At 42.6% G+C, this 25,868-nt stretch overlaps 1 protein-coding gene across 1 annotated transcript; it reads left to right on the plus strand.

Annotated features, from left to right (window-relative positions):
* Nucleotides 1-13: 13 nt before the first annotated feature.
* Nucleotides 14-24,374, plus strand: LOC134353697 (natural cytotoxicity triggering receptor 3 ligand 1-like). Its single transcript, XM_063061960.1, has 5 exons — nucleotides 14-190; nucleotides 3,335-3,673; nucleotides 12,696-13,016; nucleotides 19,780-19,872; nucleotides 23,954-24,374. Exons 1-5 carry the CDS (start codon nucleotides 142-144, stop codon nucleotides 23,971-23,973), a joined length of 822 nt encoding a protein of 273 aa, XP_062918030.1. The 5' UTR covers nucleotides 14-141; the 3' UTR covers nucleotides 23,974-24,374.
* Nucleotides 24,375-25,868: the final 1,494 nt, after the last annotated feature.

Genomic DNA, 25,868 nt, shown 5'->3' on the forward strand with positions numbered 1-25,868 from the left:
GGTGAATGCCTCATTTAGTTTCACTTAGTAATTAAGCGTACAAAAGTTCGTGCAGTAATAGAAGTAAAATAGTTTTTCTACTTTAACTAAACTATTCATGGATATAGTCGGCAGAAAATGCTTTGAAAGGTTGATGCAAGGATGAAAATTCTGACCCTTTGTGGTATTGTCTCACTTATTTCAGCATCAGGTAAAGTATTATGATCTAGGTTTACTTTTAAGACGCACTTAGACAGATGCATGAACGTACAGGGAATGGAGGGATATAGTCCTTGTGCGGGCAGATATGAAACTTAAATTTACCTCACAGGCAGCACAGACATCAAAGGCCAATGGGCCTGTTGTATTGTATTTTTCCATGTTTTATGTTCTGGGTACAGTATGTTCAGTTAAGGACTGCATCAGTGCTGCAACAGAGATCCTAGATTTGATCCTGACTTCAAGTGCTGTCTGTGAGGAATTTGTTCTCTTTGTGACCGTGTGGGTGGCCTCATTGCCAACTGAAAATTACCTTGCAGTGTTGGCTGGTGGCAAGAGAATTGGGAGGGAGTTGGTGGACATAAAATACAGGGGCAGAATTAGGCCATTTGGCTCATAGAGTCTGTTCGGCTATTTCTTCAGGGCTGATCCATTTTCCCTCTCAGTCCCAATCTCCTGCCTTCTCCCTGCATCCCTTTATGCCCAGACTAATCAAAGACCTATCAACCTCTGCCTTAAGTATACCAAATGACTTTGCCTCTACAGATTCACCACTCTCTGGCTAAAGAAATTCCTCCTCATCTCCATTCTAAAAGGACACCCCTCTATTCTGAGGCTGTGTCCTCTGGTCTTAGACTCCCCCACCATAGGGGACATCCTTTCCGCATTCACACTATTGAGGCCTTCCGACATTCGATAGGTTTCAATGAGGTCACCCCTCATTCTTCTGAATTCCAGTGAGTACAGGCCTGAGACATCAAATGTTCTTATATGACAAGCTTTTCAATCCCAGAATCATTTTCGTGAACTTCCTTTGAACCTTCTCCAATGTCAGCACATCCTTTATTAGATAAGGGCCCAAAACTGCTCACAATGCTCCAAGTGAGGCCTCACCAGTGCTTTTAAAGCCTCAACATTACATCCTTGTTTTTATGTTCTAGTAATTCTTGAAATGAATGCTAACATCGCATTTGCCTTCCTCACCATTGACTCAACCTACACATTAACCTTTAGGGAATCCTGTACAAGGACTCCAACATACAAAATGCTGGAGGAACTCAGCAGGCCAGAAAGCATCTATGGAAAAAAGTACAATCAATGTTTCAGGCCAAAACTGGCCTATCCTTTCTTCTGCCTCTCTTCCTTCTTCAAGAGTGGCATGACATTTCCAATTTTCTATTCCTCTGGAACCATGCCAGAATAAATTGATTCTTGAAAGGTCATTACCAACGCCTCCATATTCTCTTCATCTACCTCTTTCAGAACCCTGGGGTGTACACCATCTGGTCCAGGAGACTCATCTACCTTCAGACCTTTCAGTTTCCCAGGAACCTTCTCCCTATATAACCATGTAACCATATAACAATCACAGCATGGAAACAGGCCATCTCGGCCCTTCTAGTCCATGCCGAACCCTTACCCTATCCTATTCCCACCGACCTCCACTCAGCCCATAACCCTCCATTCCTTTCCTGTCCATATATCTATCCAATTTAACTTTAAGTGACAACCTAGAAGCTGCCTCAACCACTTCTGCTGGAAACTCATTCCACACAGCCACCACTCTCTGAGTAAAGAAGTTCCCCCTCATGTTATCCCTAAACTTTTGTCCTCTAATTCTCAAACCATGCCCTCTTGTTTGAATCTCCCCCACTCTCAATGGAAAAAGTCTAACCACGTCAACTCTATCGATCTCCCTCATAATTTTAAACACCTCTATCTAGTCTCCCCTTAACCTTCTACGCTCCAAAGAATAAAGACCTAACTTGTTGAACCTTTCTCTGTAACTTAGGAGATGAAACCCAGGCAACATTTTAGTAAACCTCCTCTGTACTCTCTCAATTTTATTGACATTCTTCCTATAATTCAGTGACGAGAACTGTGCACAATACTCCAGATTTGGCCTTACCAATGCCTTATACAAATTCAACATTACATCCCAACTCCTATACTCAATGCTCTGATTAATAAAGGCCAGCAAACCAAAAGCTTTCTTCACCACCCTATCCACATGAGATTCCATCCTCAGGGAACTATACACCATTATTCCTAGATGCCTCTGTTCTAAAGCATTCTTTAATGCCCTACCATTTACCATGTATGTCCTATTTTGATTAGTTCTACCAAAATGTAGCACCTCACATTTTTCAGCATTAAACTCCATCTGCCATCTTTCAGCCCACTCTTCTAACTGTCCTAAATCTCTCTGCAAGTTTTGAAAACCTACCTCATCATCTACAACACCACCTATCCTAGTATCATCTGCATACTTACTAATCCAATTTACCACCCCATCATCTACATCATTAATATATATTACAAACAACATTGAACCCACTACAGATCCCTAGACTAACAGCTTCACACATTTCTGCCCCCTGACACGCTTGAATTTCCAGCATACTGTTAGTGTCTTCCACAGTGAAGACTGATGCAAAATACCTATTCAGTTTGTCTACCATTTCCTTGTCCCCCATTGCTACCTCTCTAGCATCATTTTCCAGTAGTCCGATACCTACATGTGAGGGTGAATAGATTGCAGGGAAAGTAAGAGAAGGAAGATAATTGATAGAATTCCTTTGCCTGGGGTTGGCATTGACTCAGTGGGTTGAACAGTTCTCTGTGTAGTAGTAAGTATTTCAATGACAATATGCAAGTGGATAAATAATGAATGGAAAGGCTTGACAATTAATATGTGTACTTCCTCACAAAGAAACTTACACATTTTAATTGTCCAGTCTTTCTGTTCACTCATTATCCACTTGCATATTGTCATTGAAATACTCATTAATGCATATAAAAATCACAAAGTGATCTGTAATAAATATTAGGACAATGTGTTCAGATCGATGAGTGAAAAATAATGCCATGAAAGTGTACACTGATAGCTGACATCACGGCCAGACCTGAAAACATCTTCACTGAGCTTCCAGGTGGGCCCATCCTGGCAGCAAGTGCTTCTAGAGGTCATACAAAGATAGGATGCACTAACAGAATTTGTGCAGGTATTGTTTTGAAACTGTAAATATGCTTTGAATTGACAATCTTGCAATGTTGCAGCGGCGTTACATCTAAATGGGATTTTATAACTTTTATGTTATCTTATAACTTCACAATATTTATGCTTCTTTTATAGGTGCTTTTAATCTGGAGATATTTCCAAGCCCACTGACAGTATTTGTAAATGAAGATGTTAGTCTGAAATGCAAAGTTACTGACTTTGCAGGTGCAGAGATTGACTTAGACAAGCTAGGAGTCAAATGGACTCGTAACAAAGAAACAGCTGTATTTTCTTACGAGACAGGAAATCAAGTTCAAAATCGACCTGGTGCGTACATTTCTGAGCCCGATTTAAAGAGGGGAAATGCTTCTCTTCGTCTTCCAAAAGTACAGATTGCTGATGAAGGAAGGTACACTTGCACTGTGTTCATCGTTCCTGAAAGTGCAGAACAGACTTCAATCATGAAAGTGTTGGGTAAGAGTAAAACAAAATATTATCTTGAAAATATTTTGAAAGTTTGAAGCAAAAATGAATATTCTGTGTCTGAAAACCAACAGCATCAGAAAATTTGAAATACTGTAGAGAGAAAAAAAGACAAAGTGAAACAAAAAAAATACAGAGCATCTGTAGAGTGAAGAAAATTTGCCAGTAATCTATTATTAAAGTTCCATGTTGAGTCCCAGGGGCAGCAAAGTGTAGGATGGAAAGTAAGGTGCTATTCTTCATTCGTACACGAATTATTGGAGTAATTGATGAAGCTGGGAACAAAGGAGTCACACTGAATATGCGAAGGAGAATTTCAAAGGCAGATAATTGGATGCTGAGGCTCTTTCTTGTTGACTGAATTGAGGTGCTTTGCAAAACAATCACCTAATCTGTATTTTATTTTATTTCAATTTAAATGAGACCACACTGTGAGCACTGAATGCTGTGTGTAAAATTGGAAGAACTTCAAGTGAATCATTGCTTTATTTGGAAGAACAGCTTGGGTTGTTGGACAATGGAACGGGCAAAGGAAAAAGACATTGGAATTGGAATTGGTTTATTATTGTCACATGCACTGAGATGCAGTGAAAAGATTGTCATTGATACAGATCAGATCATTACATTGTACATTGAGGTACAGCAATGTAGAATCATCATAATTGAACATAGAACATAGAATAGTACAGCACAGTACAGGCCCTTCGGCCCACAATGTTGTGCCGACCCTCAAGCCCTGCCTTCCATATAAGCCCCCACCTTAAATTCCTCCATATACCTGTCTAGTAGTCTCTTAAACTTCACTAGTGTATCTACCTCCACCACTGACTCAGGCAGTGCATTCCACACACCAACCACTCTCTGAGTAAAAAACCCTTCCTCTAATATCCCCCTTGAACTTCCCACCCCTTACTTTAAAGCCATGTCCTCTTGTATTGAACAGTGGTGTCCTGGGGAAGAGGTGCTGGCTATCCACTCTATCTATTCCTCTTATTATCTTGTACACCTCTATCATGTCTCCTCTCATCCTCCTCCTCTCCAAAGAGTAAAGCCCTAGCTCCCTTAATATCTGATCATAATGCATACTCTCTCAACCAGGCAGCATCCTGGTAAATCTCCTCTGCACCCTTTCCAATGCTTCCACATCCTTCCTATAGTGAGGCGACCAGAAATGGACACAGTATTCCAAGTGTGGCCTAACCAGAGTTTTATAGAGCTGCATCATTACATCGCGACTCTTAAACTCTATCCCTTGACTTATGAAAGCTAACACCCCATAAGCTTTCTTAACTACCCTATCTACCTGTGAGGCAAATTTCAGGGATCTGTGGACACGTACCCCCAGATCCCTCTGCTCCTCCACACTACCAAGTATCCTGCCGTTTACTTTGTACTCTGCCTTGGAGTGTGTCCTTCCAAAGTGTACCACCTCACACTTCTCCGGGTTGAACTCCATCTGCCACTTCTCAGCCCACTTCTGCAACCTATCAATGTCTCTCTGCAATCTTTGACAATCCTCTACACTCTCTACAACACCACCAACCTTTGTGTCGTCTGCAAACTTGCCAACCCACCCTTCTACCCCCACATCCAGGTCGTTAATAAAAATCACAAGAAGTAGAGGTCCCAGAACAGATCCTTGTGGGACACCACTAGTCACAATCCTCCAATCTGAATGTACTCCCTCCACCGCCACCCTCTGCCTTCTGCAGGCAAGCCAATTCTGAACCCACCTGGCTAAACTTCCCTGGATCCCATGCCTTCTGACTTTCTGAACAAGCCTACCATGTGGAACCTTGTCAAATGCCTCACTAAAATCCATGTAGATCACATCCACTGCACTACCCTCATCTATATGCCTGGTCACCTCCTCAAAGAACTCTATCAGGCTTGTTAGACACGATCTGCCCTTCACAAAGCCATGCTGACTGTCCCTGATCAGACCATGATTCTCTAAATGCCCAGAGATCCTATCTCTAAGAATCTTTTCCAACAGCTTTCCTGCCAGAGACGTAAGGCTCACTGGTCTATAATTACCCGGACTATTCCCACTACCTTTTTTGAACAAGGGTACAACATTCGCCTCCCTCCAATCCTCCGGTACCATTCCCGTGGACAACGAGGACAGAAAGATCCTAGCCAGAGGCTCAGCAATCTCTTCCCTCGCCTCGTGGAGCAGCCTGGGGAATATTCCGTCAGGCCCCGGGGACTTATCCGTCCTAATGTATTTTAACAACTCCAACGCCTCCTCTCCCTTAATATCAACATGCTCCAGAACATCAACCTCACTCATATTGTCCTCACCATCAGCAAGTTCCCTGTCATTGGTAAATACCAAAGAGAAGTATTCATTGAGGACCTTGCTCACTTCCACAGCCTCCAGGCACGTCTTCCCACCTTTATCTCTAATCGGTCCTAACTTCACTCCTGTCATCTTTTTTTTCTTCACATAATTGAAGAATGCCTTGGGGTTTTCCTTTACCCTACTCGCCAAGGCCTTCTCATGCCCCCTTCTTGCTCTTCTCAGCCCCTTCTTAAGCTCCTTTCTTGCTTCTCTATATTCCTCAATAGACCCATCTGATCCTTGCTTCCTAAACCTCATGTCTGCTGCCTTCTTCCACCTGACTAGATTCTCCACCTCACTTGTCACCCATGGTTCCTTCGCCCTACCATTCTTTATCTTCCTCACCGGGACAAATTTATCCCTAACATCCTGCAAGAGATCTCTAAACATCGACCACATGTCCATAGTACATTTCCCTGCAAAAACATCATCCCAATTCACACCCGCAAGTTCTAGCCTTACAGCCTCATAATTTGCACTTCCCCAATTAAAGATTTTCCTGTCCTTTCTGATTCTATCCTTTTCCGTGATAATGCTAAAGGCCAGGGAGCGGTGGTCACTGTCCCCCAGATGTTCACCCACTGAGAGATCTGTGACCTGACCCGGTTCATTACCTTGTACTAGATCTAGTATGGCATTCCCTCTAGTCGGCCTGTGCACGTACTGTGACAGGAATCCGTCCTGGACACACTTAACAAACTCCGCCCCATCTAAACCCTTGGAACTAATCAAGTGGAACTAATATTAGGGAAGTTAAAGTCACCCATGATAACAACCCTGTTATTTTTGCACCTTTCCAAAATCTGCCTCCCAATCTGCTCCTCTGTATCCCTGCTGCTACCAGGGGGCCTATAGAATACCCCCAATAGAGTAACTGCTCCCTTCCTGTTCCTGACTTCCACCCATACTGACTCAAAAGAGGATCCTGCTACATGACCCACCCTTTCTGTAGCTGTAATAGTATCCCTGACCAGTAATGCCACCCCTCCTCCCCTTTTTCCGCCCTCTCTATCCCTTTTAAACACTGAAATCCAGGAATATTGAGAATCCATTCCTGTCCTGGTGCCAGCCAAGTCTCTGTAATGGCCACTATATCATAATTCCACGTATGTATCCAAGCTCTCAGTTCATCACCTTTGTTCCTGATGCTTCTTGCATTGAAGTACACGCACTTTAGCTCTTCTACCTTACTACCTTTACACCCTTTATTCTGTTTCGCTTTCCTCAAAGCCTCTTTATATGTTAGATCTGGCTTTACTCCGTGTACTATACTTGCAGTTCTCGCACAATCTTTATCCTCCTCCACCTCACTATCTGCTCTAACACTCTGGTTCCCCTCCCCCTGCAAATCTAGTTTAAATGGAATAGACAACAGGGAAGTACATAGACTTTGCAATAAAGGTATAGCCAATTTTGAAAACTGGGAGCAAATTTAGAAATCAGAGGGGAAAGGGGACTTGGGAGACCTAGCACATGGTTCCCTAAAGGTTAACTTGCATGTTGAGTTGGTAGTAAGGAAAGCAAATGCAATGTTAGCATTCATTTCAAGAGGACCAGAATTTATAATGCATTGGTCAGATAACATTTGGAGTATTGTGAGTAGTTTTAGGCCTCTTATTTAAGCAAAGATATGCTGACATTGGAGCGGGTTCACAGGAGATTTACGTGAATGATCTTGGGAATGAAAGGATTTTTGTATGAGGAGCGTATGATGGCTCTAGAACTGTACTCACTGGAGTTTAAAAGAACGAGAGAGGATCTATTGAAATCTACTGAATATTGAAAAACCTGGAGAGAGTGGATATGAAGGAGATGTTTTGAAAAGTGAGAGTCTTAGACCAGAGGGCACAGCCTCAGAATCAATGGATATCTGTTTAGAATAGAGATGGAGAGAATTTTCTTTAGCCAAAGGTTTGTGAATCTGTGGAATCCATTGCCACAGATGCCAATGGAGGCCAAAGCATGTTGATAGGTTTTTGATTAGTACGGTAAGTGTGTCAAAGGTTATGGGCAGAAGTCAGGAGAATGGGGTCGAGAGGGAAAACAAATCAAAAGAAATCAAAAAAAGAAATTAAATTAAACAGAAAAGACCAAAATAGACAAATTAAAAGCGAGAGAAATGAAAGGGTAATTATGTGAAATGGTTAAATTCAATACTGTCTGCTGAGAGCAGTCACATGCTCAGATGAAAAACACGCTGCTGTTCCTGACAGCAAGAAGGAAAGAGTTCCCATGGTGCCCTCCTTGCAACCCGCCAACATTCAAATTTACTGGGTAAAAATCCATGAATTTTACCACCTTGAATTGATTTCATCACAAGGCAGACCTGTCAGCTTTCCTAAGGGATTGCTCCCTCTGTGATCCCTGGTGTCCTCCTTAATCACCTCCAACCATTCCGCTTCTCTTGGCACTTTTCCTCATAGCTATAGGGAATGAAACAAGTGACACTGAAGTGTGGTAATTCATAGGTTTCTCTCTGCAGGTTCACTGAATACTTCAAGCTTTGAGGCTTTGACTTGAGAGATTCTGGCAGTTTTGGCAGTTGGTCTGTGCAATCAAGTCAATCAAGATTTGAATAGATCAGCAGAAAGACGTTGATTAAACAATCAAGATTTGAGTAGCTCAGACTCAGCAGAAAGAAGCTGATTGGGCAGTCGAGGTCAGGTGACCAAACATTTTGAAAAGCTCAAACAGATAAATAGAGGGATAGCTCAAGCGAAGCAGCCTGTGGAAAGCGGCCAGTGAATGAGCGGGCCAGTGAAGGAGTGGAGCTTTGAGGCTTTGACTTGAGAGGCTTCTACGAGAAGAGGCGGAGGACAAGCTTGCTCGCAGTTAGTTTTTACAATGTCTCCTGAGACGGTGACGTGCCTCTCATGTGAGATGCGGCAGTCTTGGGGGAACTCCCCTCTCCCGCAGAGTCACATCTGCCAGAAATGCATACGGCTGGGCGATCTGGAAGACGGTGCAAGGAATCTGGAGCAGGAGCTGCATGACCTTCGACTCATAAGGGAGAATGAGGCAGCCTTAGATGAGAGCTACAGGGAGGTAGTCACACCTAGACTGTTGGAAGCAGGTCGTTGGGTGACAGTCAGAGGGGGGAAAGCGAAGGTGAGCAGACAGGTAGTGCAGAGCACCCCTGTAGACATTCCCCTGAATAATAAGTTTACCGTCCTGGATACTGTTGGCGGGGACAACTGACCAGGTGTGAGCCATGGTGGCAGGGCCTCCGGCACTGAGTCTGACCTGGTGGTGCAGAAGGGTGGGACAGAGAAGAGGAGAACAGTCGTCATTGGAGACTCTATAGTCAGGGGAGCAGACAGGAGATTTTGTGGACATGAGAAGGATACCCATATGGTTTGTTGCCTCCACTAGCTGCCAGCAGCAAACCAGACAATGCTCCCTTTTTTCCCATTCTTTGCCTCCTGCCAGTCAGCCAATCTACTGTTCATGCTAGTATGTTTCCTGTAACACCCTGGGCTCCCAAATTGTTTGCAGCCTTTTGTGCGGTGCCTTGTCATAGGCCTTTTGAAAATCCAAATAAACAACATCCATCCATTCTCCTTAGTTTGTCGTGCCTGTAACTTTTTCAAGGTATTCCAACAGATTTGTCAGGCAAGAGTTTTCCTTGAGTAAACCATGCTGACTTTGGTCTTTTTTATCATTTGCTTCCAAGTACTCTAAAACTTCACAATTATAAACTCTAACAACTTCCCATTCACTGAAGTCCGGCTAGTTGGCCTATAAATTCTTGTTTTTGCCTTTCCCTTGTTAAAGAATGGAGTAACATTGCAATTCTCCAGTCATCCTGAACCATTTCAGAATCTAGCGATTCTTGAAAGATCACTACTGATGCATTTGCCTTCCTTGCCATAGATTTAACCTGCAAATTAACCTTTAGGGAACCCTGCACAAGGACTCTTAAGTACCTTTGCACCTCAGTTTTTTTTGTATTTTCTCTCCTTTGAGAGAATACTTAACCCTTTCATTTCTTCTACCAAAGTGCATGTCCATGCACTTCTTGATGCTGTATTTCATCTGCCATTTATTGCCCATTCTCCAAATCTGTCTAAGTCCTTCTGTAGCCTCTCTACTTCCGCAAACTACCAGACCCTCCACCTATCTTCATATTGAGTGCGAACTTTGCAACAAAGCCATCAATTCCATCATCCAAATTATTGACATATGATGTAAAAAGAATTGGTCCCAACACAGACCCCTGTGAAACACCACTAGTCACTGGCAGCCAGTCAGAAAAGGCTCCCTTTATTGACTCCTGCCAACCAAACATTGCTTTATCCATACTAGAATCTTTCCTGTAATATCATGGACTCGTAGCTCGTAAAGCAGCTTCATGTGTGGTACCTTGTCAAAGACCTTCAGAAAATCCAAGTACACTTTGTCTATCCTGCTTGTTATTTCTGCAAAGAATTCCAACAGATTTCTCTGGCAAGATTTTCCCTTGAGGAATCCATACTGACTATGACATATTTAATCATGTGCCTCCAAGTACCCTGAGATCTCATCCTTGATAATCGACTCCAATATCTTCCCAATCATTAAGGTCAGACTAAATGGCCTATAGATTCCTTTCTTCTGCCTCCTTCCCTTCTTGAAGAGTAGAGTGACATTTGTAACTTTCCATTCTTCTGGAACCATTCCAGAATCTAGTGATTCTTGAAAGATCATTATGAATGCCTCCACAATCTTTTCAGCCACTTCTTTCAGAACCTTGAGGTGTACACCATCTGCTCCAGTTGACTTCTCTGCCTTCAGACCTTTCAGCTTCCCAAGCAAATTCTTGTTAGTAATAGTAATTACAGTTACTTCTGCCCCCTGACACTCTTGAATTTGTGCCATATTGATGGTGTCTTCCACAGTGAAGACTGATGTAAAATACTGATTAGGTTCACCACATTTTCAGTTTTTCCTCTTACTATCTCTTCAGCATCATATTCCCATGGTCCAATTTCCACTCTTGCCTTTCTTTTACTCTTTATATATCTGAAAAACTTTTGCTATCCTCTTTTATATTATTGGCAAGCTTACCTTCATATTTCATCTTTCCTTTTCTCCTTGCTTTTACTTTACTTTACTTTATTGTCGCCAAACAATTGATACTAGAGTGTACAATCATCGCAGCGATATTTGATTCTGTGCTTCGCGCTCCCTGGATTAGAAATCAATAGTAAATATTAAAAATTTAAATTGTCAGTCATAAATAGAAAATAGAAAAGGGAAAGTAAGGTAGTGCAAAAAAAAACCGAGAGGCAGGTCCGGATATTTGGAGGGTTTGGCCCGGATCCGGGTCAGGGTCCGTTCAGCAGTCTTATCACAGTTGGAAAGAAGCTGTTCCCAAATCTGGCCATACGAGTCTTCAAGCTCCTGAGCCTTCTCCCCAAGGGAAGAGGGACAAAAAGTGTGTTGGCTGGGTGGGTTGTGTCCTTGATTATCCTGGCAGCATTGTTCCGACAGCGTGCGGTGTAAAGTGAGTCCGAGAACGGAAGATTAGTTTGTGTGATGTGCTGGACTGTGTTCACAATCTTCTGCAGCTTCTTCCGGTCTTGGACAGGACAACTTCCATAACACGTTGTGATGCACCCTAGAAGAATGGTTTTTACGGTGCATCTATAAAAATTAGTGAAGGTTTTAGGGGACAGGCCAAATTTCTTTAGCTTTCTCAGGAAGTAAAGGCGCTGGTGGGCCTTCTTGGCAGTGGACTCTGCTTGGTTGGACCAAGTCAGGTCATTTGTGATACTGATCCCAAGGAACTTAAAGCTTTTGACCTGTTCTACTTGTGCACCACCGATGTAAATTGGATCGTGCGGTCCGCTGCTCCTTCTGAAGTCAACAACCAATTTCTTCGTCTTCCTTTTTCAGTTACCTTCTGTTGTTTTTGAAAAGCTTCCATATGCTCGAGCTTCCCACTCATTTTCTGCTATATTATATGCCCTCTCTTCTGCTTCTGTGTGGTCCTTGACTTCCCTTGTTAGTCGTGGTTGCCTGATCTTCCCTTTGGGATGAACTGATCCTGCATCTTCTGAATTACTCTCAGAAACTCCTGCCATGGCTGCTCTATTAACATCCTGACTTAGTTTCCCCTTCCAATCAACTATGGCCAGCTTCTCTCTCATACCTCTGCAGTTACTTCTACTCAACTGTGATGTCGATGCATCTGATTTTATTGACTCCCTCTCAAACTGCATGGTGAATTCTATCATACTATTATCACTGCCTCCTAAGTGTTCCTTTACTTTAAGCCTCCCTAATCAAATCTGGTTCATAACACAACACCAAATCCAGAACTACTTTTTCTCTGGCTGGGTTCGGCACAGGATGCTCTAAAAGGAACATATAGGCACTCTACAAAGTCCTTCTCCTGGGATCCAACACCAACCAAATGTTTCCAATCTACTTGCATACTGAAATCTCCCATAACTATTGTAACACCCTGTTGCTGATTTTCCCTCTGTTGAATTCCTTTCTCCTCTTTCTAGAACTTGAGACACATGTGATTCTAACTTTTCCAGTTCTGATGGAGAGTTCTTCACCTGAAAAAATGACCCTGCGGATGCTTTTTGATTTCCTTAGTGTTTCTGCTATAGTCTATCTCTGTTTTCCACTTCCAACACCTGCAGTTATTTAACTGTACTTTTGGTTTTTTTTACACAGCTCGACCAAACATTAGCATATCTTCACACTCAATAACAATTCTGAATGGTTCGGAAGGCTCTCTGACATGTAACGTTAATGGATTTTACCCTCAGCAGCTGGAAATCAGCTGGGTGAAAATGACAAAACTGGGAAGTGAAGTTGTTTCATCAGACTGTTATACAAATCAGGTTGTCGCTAATAGTGATAACACTTTTAGTGTTCACAGTCAACTGAAGATTCAACCAACATTCAACAATAATGGTGACAAGTACAGATGTGTAGTGAGACATCTAACATTTCCGGATTATTTTACAATAGAATCAACTCTTACTGTGCCAGGTGAGTTCGATCGATAGAAGAACGTAAATGAGAAAAGGAGTTAGAAGGGAGCAGAGAAGTAAGGGCATCTGAAAAGTGAAATATGGGGGTGAGTTGGCAGGACAAGTTTATAGATATATGATATATCCATTTACTTTGTTCTTTTAAAAGTTGCTTGGAAAAGCTAGACACTGATCCAGTCCAACAGCCACGCTAAGCCCCTCTTTCTGTTCCTTTCAGCAGAGTCGCAGTTCCCTTCTGCAGCCCTGCCATTGGCTGCAAGCCATCAGGAAGTCAATCAGAGTGTCCTGAATTGTCCTAAGAGCCTTTTAACCTTTAGTAAACTTAGATATAGAATACTGAACAGAGACAGTACAACACAGGAACAGGCCCTGTGCCCCGAGATGTCAATTTAAATTGATCCCATCTGCTCGCACACAGTCTACATTGCTTCATTCCCTAGCTGTGAAGTGCTCCTCTAAACTGGGGCTAAATAATTGCTTCATTTATTTATTGCATCAAAATAAAAACTAACAAAATAAAGAATATCATTAAACAGAGTTAAATATTAAACATGTAAAAAGTAACCAAAACTGTCAGCTCTTTCAAATGCGTGCAACCAGCAGACATGAAGAAAGCTGAGGGGTTAGATCTGATGTGCAATAGAACCCTCAGCTTAGGAAATATGTGTTCCACTGATGGACTCAATGCTCAGTCCAATGCGAGAATTCCAAGTTTGATTAAGGACTTTTGTCCCTCTGTAAATTATGTGGTAAGCTATGTCAATTTTCTCCTGTGTTTAACCTAGGCTGTTTATGAATCTTACAGACAACCAAACTTACAATCATATCTTCTCTTTTCTTGTTACTGTTATCTCAGTAGCTTTTGTTTCATGCATTTTTGCTGAGATTGTGAGCAAGGATAAAAATCAGATGATCCTTTAACACAGGAGTTTCCAACCTGGGGTCCACAGACCCCTTGGTTAATGGTAGGGATCCATGGCATAAAAAAGGCTTGGAACTCCAGCTTTACCACAATCAACAAACCACATTTGACTTCTTTTTTTGTGGACCAGATTTACTATATTCCATTCTACTCCATTAAAAAAAAATACCATCTGCAGGTTGTTACGTACCCCGTAACTGGGTTGCCAAACCAGCAGAAATGGATCACTCAGTTGGAGTCTGGAGTACTAGAACTAAGAAAGTTTTATTAAAGAAACAAGCAACACAGTAATCGAAAGGATAATAAATGCAACAGTTCAGCGATGATAAACACACATGTGCACAGAATTAAGATAACAGCATCAATCAAGCTCTATTGTTGTCTAGGGGTAAATGACCAAATTTCAAAATGACTCAAAGTTCAGTCCAGTTCAGTTTGCAGTAATCGTTGCCATGGCGATGGACAACGTGGGGGAAGAGAGAGATAGAACAGGAACAACTGATCATTCAGAACACTGCTTCACTCACAGACCAGCGAGATTGCTCACAAGCAACTTTTGGGCGGGTCCTTGGTGATGTCACCTGAGGTCACCGACTGTGACCCCTCCTCCAGATGCGGTCGATCCTCTGCAGTGAACCCGGCACCCAGGCAAGGGCGGACACACACCGGGTTCCCGCTGATCGTACCTTTCCACCCTGGTCGTTGTCTGGTACTTCTCACCCACTCGTGAGAGGCGCACCGCTTCCAGGGTCTCGTTACCTCGGGTGGCGTGTGTGTCGCCTTAGCGAACCTGTCCCTTTTTATCCCCCTGCTGGGGTATCGCCTGTCCATCACTTCAAACAGTTCAGGGTTCAAAGGGGGGAGCCGCTCCAGACAGCTCTCTCTCTCCCCCGTTCCTTCATTACACATCTCCAGACGCTGCGCCATTGTTCCTTATCTCTCCTTCCCCTGAGGGCAGGTGGCAGACCAATTTGCTGATGTCACTGATGCTAACCCAGGCCAGCAAACATCTTAATTTTATGTGTATTCTTGTAACACTTCCCCCCTTTTAAGGATTTTTACCGGGAGGTAAAAATTACAAACATGACTACATTATTGGATACACACACAAATATGCATCTTTATCAGTTATTTGGCTAATACAGAGAATTTGAAGCTGTCAACACCTTGACAGACAGTCATCACATTTTCTGTTCCTTTTACACGTGTTATTAATAATCCCTTAGACCAGGCTCCAACTCAGCAAACTTCATAATGGCCAAAAACACTGATGAATTGCGACCAATGTAACCTCTCATTTGGTTTTGTCCCGGACCACAATAACAAGGGTCGTCCCATTCCGACTCAGTTTTCTCTCGCAAGGGCTTAGTAGGAGGGGGACGGGTATTGACCGCAGAGTTATTGCAAAACTTCCTGCAGTACCCCACCATCTCCAAAAGCCTTCTGAGGGCCCTCTTGTCTGTCGGGGTTGGGAGGTCAGCGATAGTCTGCACTGTAGCTCGCATCGCTGCCAGCTGCCCCTGTGTCACCACAATTCCCAGGTAAGTGACCCTCGTGTGGCCGAATTCATTTTTTTCAAGGTTCACTATCAAACTGGCTTCAGACAGCCGTATTAAATTGCCAATACACACCTCTGTGTTCATCAGCCCTTTAGTCACTGAATTACTCAAAAAATATGGGTGTTGTTTACTTGGCTGCCCTATTGTAACCACAATCACCCAACGTCCCAGTTCTTTGCATTTCCTCGGGACAATCAAACACATGGGTGCGAGTCGTTTAATTACTCCTTCTAAAGATTCGCTTTGTTCGGGGATTAAGGGAGAGACCTTATCAGTAGACCTGGCCAAAACAATAGCCTTCTCCCATCTGACCGATCCCATCCTAATCTTTTCAAAATGGTTTTTTCCTCTTATCAGGGGGCCCCTAGCTTCATTGATTTCCACGCTAACACCGACTAGGTTTGTTAGCATATCAAAAGCCGGTGACCGTCTCAGTTCGCGTCGGTCATGATCAATAACATTTTTCCCCCTGGGCAGTCGGTAAATCTCTTTCATGATTCCACCAACTGTTTCCTCCAGCACCGCAAAATGTCCACCGGGGGGTACCTCGTGGGCCATGTTAAAAACCTCCTCCCCATAACTCTTTTGCACCACCCCCCACTCCTCATCTGCGGATACTGTACTTGATTTCCCTTTCTTCCTTAGCACTTCCTCATCCGCACAATAGCCTACTAGTTCCCTTGTTAAAGCTGTGTCAGAGAGAGCTGTCTCTGCAAAAACCATCAGCCCCTCGTCTCGCTCCTGCGTCTGCACAAATTCTTTCCTGGCTACTGCTACGTCCGTCCCAGCTCCCTCACTACCTCTTATCTCACTACACCCTGTCTCATACAAGGTTGGTAGAAATATTTCAGCTAAATTTACCACCACAGCTAAATCCACCACTGCAGCCCCATGATGAACCTGTGAGTCCATGGGCGGGGCCTCAATGCTGGCAGGCTGACCTGTCAATCTCACGACTGGGAACACGATTCCTCCGGCGATGTCATTACCGAGCAAGAATTCCACGTCTTTCATCGGTAATTCGGACCTCACCCCGACCGTGACTAGTCCAGAGACCAGGTTGCTCTGTAAGTGTATCTGGTGCAAAGGGACTGACTCTGTCCCTTCCCCAACACCTTTGACCTCTACCTCCCCAGTCTGGGTCTCTGAGCTAAACTCTAATACACTCTTCAGTATTAGTGACTGACACGCTCCCGTGTCTCTCCAGATCCGCACTGGAACTGGTTTTAACCTCTCCTTCACTGACACCAGTCCGGCCGAGATAAACCTCTCGCGCCCTTCCTGGACTTTTTCAGACCTGTCCTTCCCTAGCGGTTCGCTTAACAGCTCGATACAGCCATTCAAAATTTCCGCTTTTCCTTTCCCCGTCTCCTTCCTTGGGGCAAAGCACCTGGACGCAAAGTGTCCGACTTTCCCACAATTATAACAGACGACCCCAGGAGACTTCCTACCAGACTGCTCCCGGTCTACCTTATCCTTTTCACTAGTCCCCGACTTACTTTCTGACTTTTCCGGCGGACTCTCCCCGCTGTCCTGACTACCCTTCTGGTAGCCTTTACTCGGGGCAAACTTCATTTTATGCGTCAACGCATACTCATCCGCTAACTTAGCAGTTGCGGCTAACGTGGCTGCCTCTTTCTCATCGAGGTAGGGTCTCATACCCTCAGGGACACAACCTTTAAACTGCTCAATCAGGATCAGTTGTAGCAGTCTGTCATAATCCCACTCTACCCCCTTCGAGGCGCACCAACGCTCACAATATGTTTGCATCTCACGAGCAAACTCCAAATACGTGCGGTCCCACTGCTTCCTCGCATTCCGGAACCTCTGCCGGTATGCCTCCGGGACCAACTCATAAATCCTGAGGATGGCCTCTTTCACCACCTCATACCTCTGGGCATCTTCCGCGGACAAAGCTGAGTAAGCTTCTTGGGCCTTCCCTTTCAGTACACTCTGAAGTAAAACAACCCACTTATCCCTCGGCCAGTCCTGATTTATAGCCACTTTTTCGAAGTGGAGAAAGTACCGATCCACGTCGGTATCGTCAAATGGGGGAACCAGCCTAACCTCCTGGGTCGCCCGGAACCCTCCACCTTGGTTCGGCACGAGCCCCTGCTCGGCCCTTATCCTTAACTTTTCCAGCTCAAATTCCCTTTCCCTCTGTTTCTCTCTCTCTTCTCGCTCCCATTGCCTCTCTTTCTCCTCTCTCTCTAACTGTCTCTCTCTCTCTTTCTCTTCTCTCTCCAACTGTCTCTCTCTCTCTTGCCTTTCCACCTCTTTCTCTCTCTCCTGCCTTTCTAACTGCTTCTCTTCGTGTTCTAACTGCCGTACCCGGAACTCGTGCTCGAGTCTCAGTTTTTCAAGCTGTACCTGTACCGCGTCTCCAGCAGGTTTTTCAATAGACACCACCCCCAGCTCACTTTGGGGAAACACACCTTTAGATACATAGTGCTCTACAATAGCTCTGTGTATCTCCTCTCTCCTCATTGTCGACTTCACCTTAGCAAGATTCAACCGTTTGGCCACAGCTAACAATTCCGATTTCCTGGCATCCTCTAATGCCTCCAAGGTCGGCGCCTTTATAAATTCCTCAGCCTCCATTTCTGCTGTTTGTCTTTTCTTTCTTTCGGGAATTTTAACCCAATCAATTTATTCCGTCCCAAATTTAGCATTCAAAATCGCGGACGAGAACCCCACTTATGTTACGTACCCCGTAACTGGGTTGCCAAACCAGCAGAAATGGATCACTCAGTTGGAGTCTGGAGTACTAGAACTAAGAAAGTTTTATTAAAGAAACAAGCAACACAGTAATCGAAAGGATAATAAATGCAACAGTTCAGCGATGATAAACACACATGTGCACAGAATTAAGATAACAGCATCAATCAAGCTCTATCGTTGTCTAGGGGTAAATGACCAAATTTCAAAATGACTCAAAGTTCAGTCCAGTTCAGTTCGCAGTAATCATTGCCATGGCGATGGACAACGTGGGGGAAGAGAGAGATAGAACAAGAACAACTGATCATTCAGAACACTGCTTCACTCACAGACCAGCGAGATTGCTCACAAGCAACTTTTGGGCGGGTCCTTGGTGATGTCACCTGAGGTCACCGACTGTGACCCCTCCTCCAGATGTGGTCGATCCTCTGCAGTGAACCCGGCACCCAGGCAAGGGCGGACACACACCGGGTTCCCGCTGATCGTACCTTTCCACCCTGGTCGTTGTCTGATACTTCTCACCCACTCGTGAGAGGCGCACCGCTTCCAGGGTCTCGTTACCTCGGGTGGCGTGTGTGTCCTGCCTTAGCGAACCTGTCCCTTTTTATCCCCCTGCTGGGGTATCGCCTGTCCATCACTTCAAACAGTTCAGGGTTCAAAGGGGGGAGCCGCTCCAGACAGCTCTCTCTCCCACATCCCTTCATTACACATCTCCAGACGCTGCTCCATTGTTCCTTATCTCTCCTTCCCCTGAGGGCAGGTGGCAGACCAACTTGCTGATGTCACTGATGCTAACCCAGGCCAGCAAACATCTTAATTTTATGTGTATTCTCGTAACAAGGTCTATCAAAGGGAAATCAAGGATGGAAAAACAAATGGATAAGATGGAGAATTGAGGGAGAAATCGGGTGGGCTGAAGAAGTATGGCAGTGAAAACTCTCACAGCTGGGACAGGGAAGAAGGATAACCTTTTCTTTTCTTAGTATTTTTTTTAGGCCTGGTGAGAATTTTACATTTGTCCCCACTTCTTGCTTGGTGAAGTGAGATAAGATGTCTCCTTTGTGGCCATAACTGGATTAAGATTAATTTTGGTGACCATTGCTTTCCATTTATTCATGGAGGCTTGCTCTTGCCTTCCAATCTGTGGGTGAATTATGTGTGTGTGAAAGGAGATGATCAACACATTAATTATTTTCTTCACGTTATGTTATTTTCAGCTCTTGGCTGATGGTGAGACATCATTACTTTTTCATTTCTAAGAATTCCATCCCATCTATGCCTATAGAATTTAAAAATCTTTGTTTAGGAAAGACACCACACTCAGTTCTTTCAATGTTAAAGTCTGAAATAATATTTTATCTGTTTATATTTCATGCTCATTTTTAGCTTTGAGTCTCTTTGTTTCTTCTCCAGATTTCATGGTAGTTCCATTGTTCTTAATAGTATCAAATCTGTATAAGTACTGTGTTAAATACAAAGGATCATCCTGACAAGTTAAGCCAATGCATTGCTTCAAATGATCAAATATTAGTTAATGCTTTTTCTATTCTTAATATTTACAGAACCCAGGAATCATTACGTTATTGTTGCAAGTATTATTTGTATTTTGGCAGTAGTATCGGCATCATTTATAAGATACGTAGTTAAATTAAGAGGTAAGGTCTTTTTTTCTCACAGTACATGAGCATATCTGCTACTATCTTCTTTATTCCTTCTAGGAATATGGGTATTGGCATGAAGTCAAACGTACATTGTCCATCACTTTGTGTCTCTGAGAGGCCACTTTTCTTGTGATGATGACAATGCTGTTGATAAGGTGCTTTAGGACTTTTACCCAATGATGATGGAAGAGCTATTTTAAATGTGGGACAGTTGAGCAGAGTGGAGCCGAGTTAGAGTTTGTGTGATTACAAGGTGGCACTGAAATAGCAAGTACCAATACAATTTTTGATAACACTTACTGTAATTACAGTAGCCTGCTTTGTATTAAGATTGTGTTTAATTTGTTGAGTGTTGTTATTCACAACAGTCTTAACTCAGCCTTTTAAGTGATGGAGAAGATTCTGGTAATAGGAATAAGCTACTTGCAGAAGAATACTGAGTCTCTGATCTCTCCATAAATTGGCTAATATCCTGGCAATTCCAAGCAGGTAAGTTAGAATAGTGAGTGAGACAGACAAGAAGAACACGAGTACCTGCGGGCTGTGCCACCTGGATGAAAAATATGAGCACAGAGAGTGAATGGATGGTTCAGGATCCTTGGATGTTGATGGGTAAGGGTATAGTGGAGGAGACAATTGTCAGAATCAGGTTTAATATCACTGGCATATGTCATGAAATCTGTTGTTTTCCAGCAGCAGTACATTGCAACACATAATTTTTAAAAAAAACTATAAATTGCAATAGGAAAATAGATATAAAAATTAAATTACAGTGCCTTTAAGAAATATTCACCCCCACCCTGGAAATTTTCATGCTTTATTGTTTTACAACATTGAATCATAGTGGATTTAGTTCGGCTTTTTTTGACACTGATCAACAGAAAAGCACTCTTACTTGTCAATACTGTATGAAAAAGATCTCTACAACATGATCTAAATTAATTACAAATATAAAACATAAAATAATTAATTGTATAAGTATTCAGCCCCTTCAAGTCAGTATTTAGTAGATGCACCTTTGGCAGCAATTGCAGCCTTGAGTCTGTGTGGATAGGTCTCTATCAGATTTGCACATCTGGACACTGCAATTTTCCCCATTCTTCTTTACAAAACTGCTCAAGCTCTGTCAGAGTGCAAGGGGATTGTGAGTGAACAGCCCTTTTCAAGTCGAGACACAAATTCTCAATTGGATTGAGGTCTGGACTCTGACTTGCCAGTCCAGGACATTAACTTTGTTGTTTTTAAGCAATTCCTATGTAGCTTTGGCTTTATGCTTGAGACTGTTGTCTTGCTGGAAAACAAATCTTCTCCCAAATTCTTCCAGACCTCATCTGGTTTTCCTCCAGGATTTCCCTGTATTTTGTTGCGTTCATTTTACCCTCTACCTCCACAAGCCTTCCAGTTGTGAAGCATCCCCACAGCATGAGGCAGCCACCACCATGCTTCGTGGTAGGGATGGTGTGTTTTTAATGAAGTGCAGTGTTTGGCTTATGCCAAATGTAGCATTTAGTCTAATGGCCAGAAAGCTCAATTTTGTTTTCATCAGACCATAGAACCTTCTTCCAGCTGACTTCAGAGTCTCCCACGTGCCTTCTGGCAAAGTCTAGCTGAGATTTCATGTGTTTTTTTCAACAGTGGCTTTTTCTTTGGCTCTCTTCCATAAAGCTGCGACTGGTGAAGCACCCGGGTAACAGTTGTTGTATGCACAGTCTCTCCCATCTCAGCCACTGAAGCTTGTAACTCCTTCAAAGTTGTCATAGGTCTCTTGATGGCGTTCCTCACTCAAGCCCTTCTTGCATGGTCATTCAGTTTTGAGGACAGCCTGCTCTAGGCTGATTTATAGCTGTGCCAAATTCTTACCATTTCTTGATGAGAAATTTTCTTGTAACCATCTCCTGACTTGTGCTTTTCAATAACCTTTCCATGGTGTTGCTTGAGATGTTCTTTTCTTTTCTTGGGGCATTTTTTTGCCAGGATGCTGACTCACCAGTAGTTGGACCTTCCAGATATTGGTGTATTTTTACTACAATCAATTGAAACACCTTGACTACACACGGTAATCTCCATTTAACTAATAATGCGGCTTCTTAAACAAATTGGCTGCACCAGTGATGATTACGTGTGTCATATCAAATGGGGTGAATATTTATGCAATCAATTATTTTGTGTTTTATACTTATAATTAATTTAGATCACTTTGTTTTCACCTAAAACACAAAATAATTGAATGCATAAACATTCACTTTGACACAAAAGGGTCTTTTTCTGTGTCAGAAAAGCCAGATTAAGTCCACTGTGATTCAAAGTTGTAAAACAATAAATATGAAAACTTCCGGGGGTGTGGTGGTTGGTGAATACTTTTTATAGGCACTGTAAATAAGTAGTGTAAAAAAAAGAGTGAAAAAAATAGTGCGGTAGTATAATTGGGTTCATTGTTCATTCAGAAATCTGATGGCAAAAGGGTAGAAGCTGTTCCTAAAACATTGTTTGCATCTTCAGGCTCCTGTACCCTCCCCCCTGCCTTGACAGTAGCAATGAGGATCAAGTAATACTTGCATGTGCTCGGTGATGGGGGTCCTTCATGATGGATGTAGCATTTTGAGGCATCGCCTTTTGAAGACGTTCTCAGTGCTGGAGAGGCCAGTGCCCATGATGGAGCTGTCTGAGTTTGCAATTTTCTGTGGCTTTTTCTGAACTTGTGCAGATGCTTGTCCGTACCTGATGGTGATATAACTTGTTAGAATGCTCTCCACAGTATATCTTAGAAAATTGCTAGTCTTTGGTGACATAGCAAATCTTCTCAAACTCCTAATGAAATATATCCACAAATTACTGACGTTGAATGCAAGGTTGTGGTTGTGACACCCCTCAAACTGCTGATCTACCTCACTCCTGTACATCTCCTCATCACCCTCTGAGATTCTGCCAACAGTAGTTGTCATTGGCAAATTTATAGCTGGTGTTTGAGCTGTGCCTGACCACAGTCGTGGGTGCAGAGAGAGTAGAGAAGTGGGCTAAGCACGCAATCTTGAGGTGTGCCACATTTTGATTGTCAGTGCAATGATAGAAATGATGAAATATCAAGAGAAAGGAAGCAATTGGAGAGGGGCAGCCAGAGATAAGCAGGTAAGCAGGGCAAAAATACAGCCAAGGATGCACTTCATGCATTTGTTTACAAATTGACAGGAAAATAAACTATCATTTTGTGGATCACAGCTAACTTCATCAGCAGTGCTCTGTGATTCCCAACAGATCTCCTGATGAAGCTTCCCAATGACACAATGTTAGGTAATGGTAGTTGTGGTGAGAGGAAAGGCTCCGAGCTTCACAGAGACATTACTCAGTGCAGCAGTGAATCAGGTTAAATTAACTCACCCTGGAGTCTTCATTCATAGGGGTCCGCGAAATTAGCTTAAGATTTCCCTTCAGCTTTTGCTTTTGCTTTTCCACCTTCCATGGACATGATTTACTATTATCCCAGACTGCAGTTTTGTATTATTGAACTAATTACCGAGGGTTTTTCATCCGTATGAAATGAGCACCAAGGATTCCCTGTAACAGGTCCCTTTTAAAACAAAGCCTGTTTTACCGTCAGCACCAATGACTTTAATACTGGCAACAATTTGCACTCAGTTTACCTCTTGTGAATCCCAGCACAAAGAAACAAACCTTGCCTGCATACAGGTGGAAAACATGTCTTAGTTTCTTAATTTTACAGGTTGTCATGTTAAATGGAATGTATTCTGAAAATATTAATGTGTTATAGTTAACACTGACATCTTATTAGATACTATCGATACAAATAATATTTTGAATAGAATGATGACAGGATATACTAAGTTTAATTTTCTATAGGTTATGTAAGATATATTAAACATAATTCATTACATTATAAAATATATAATATTTCATTTTTGTCATTTACAGTCTCTTCATGTAATGACGTGGAAAGCCAAACATTTTTGGCTAATACATTGTCTGTCAGTAAAGTAGAATTATTTCCTAAGCAAACTGCATGAGAAGGCAATCCAGGTTAACAATGCATCTTAATTTTCCTTTCTCTTCTACATCCTAGGTGATTCATCAGTCAAGTAAAATTAACTTCTGCTTTGAAGGAGAATGCCTCAGTTCTAATTCAAAGACAAATCCTTATCCAAACAATTAGTCATTGCTTTTGAAATGATATATAACTTTAGAGTCTTCTTGATTGGGAATGAATCGTATTTATCACATTAATCAAGAAAACTATCTTAAGTTTAAGAAGAGCAAGAGAAGATGTCGCTAGTACAAATTTTTGGGATTTTCTTTATTTCCTGAAGGAGATCAAGGATTGATTGGCATATTTTGGCACTCCCTCTTGCTAAATATGATAATAAAATATTTTGAAACTTTATATCTCTGATTTGATATAACACAGGGACTATTTATCCCCTTTCCCAGCATAGAGCAATGGTCCCCAACTTCCGGGCCGTGGACCAATACATTGCTGTGAAGAATGCAGTAGTATAGTGGTAGTCGGAACGCACCCAGCACATCTTTAAGAAAAAAGCCAAAATAAACAAGCTAATTAATTAGGTGCCACCCGGCAAGTAAATGTTGGCCCAGATCAGAGGCAACACAATCGGCAATCGCCTCTACTCTCGGCCGACATTTACGTGCCGGTTGGCAACTAATTAATTAGCTTGCTTATTTGGGCTTTTTTCTTAAAGATGTGCTGGGTGCGTTCTGACTACCGCTGCACCGCTGCATTCTTCGCGGCGATGTATCAGTCCGTGGCCCGGAGGTTGGAGACCACTGGCATAGAGACATAGCAACATTAGAGTCAAACAACACAGAAACCGGCCCTTTAACCCACGCCAGTTGTACCTATAGGGAGGGAACTGAAGGCTCTTAGAGTTACAAAGTTTGCAGCACAGAACGATGTGCCCAGACCAACGTAGAGGCCTATTTACATTAATACCTTTTTCCAGCATTGGGCCCATATTTTTGCTGTTCCTTTCTTATCCGTGTATCTTCCAAATTCTTTTTAGACAACGTGATTGTATCTGCTTCCAACACCTCCTCTGCCATCTTGTTCCACAGACATACCTCAGCCCCTTCTCCGTAGCTTATGCTGGAAGTTGTCATTTTCACCCAATTCTTATTTTCATTGCTCACTTAAAACACATACCTCTGTTCATTTCAGCTCTACCTACCCCAGTCTGCATTAGCACAGTACATGGCAGCACAGTTGCTATCATTTCTTTGTCTAATGCTGCCATCAGGAAGAAGGTGCAGGAGCCTTAGGACTCACTACCAAGGCTGAGGAACAGTTATTACCCCTCATCATCAGGCTCTTGAACCAGAGAGGATAACTTCACTCAACTTCACTTGCCCCATCAACTGTAGCTATGAAACTCTTCACATCATGTCATCGATATTTATTGCTCACAGTATTTATATATTATTATTATTATTACTTTTTTCTTTTGAATTTGCACAGTTTGTTGTCTTTTGCACATGGTTGTCCATCCTGTTGGGAATGGTCTTTCATTGATTCTATAATAGCGACATATATGTAACTTGATAATAAATTTTATTTGAACACATACTATCTTCAGTCCCATATCTTTCTCTTTATATGTTTATTTTATCTTGCCTAAAGATAACAAAAAATAGAAATAAAATCAATTTATTCACACAGTAGACAGCAGAGTTCTAAACTTTGGGAATTATAAGAGCATGTTTTTCAAACATGTGCACTCACTTCAAAATGTCTTCTACCTAAACTATTGACAATCTTTTTGCAGTTCAGGATTTACATCCAGGATTTTTTTTCTTAGGAATGTTCTAAGTTGCATCAAAACAAGGATCAAGCAAAAGTTCTAACGGTCCTTTATTTATACAGAAATGGCATCTCTGTCAGCAATGTTCTGGATTTCAAGATAAATTTAATGGTATCAGCCCCACAAATTCTGTAGCCAAATGAGCAAATCAGTCTTGAGTGGTAT

Source organism: Mobula hypostoma, chromosome 11, assembly GCF_963921235.1.
Source record: "Mobula hypostoma chromosome 11, sMobHyp1.1, whole genome shotgun sequence".
In the NCBI taxonomy this organism is placed as follows: Eukaryota; Metazoa; Chordata; class Chondrichthyes; order Myliobatiformes; family Myliobatidae; genus Mobula; species Mobula hypostoma.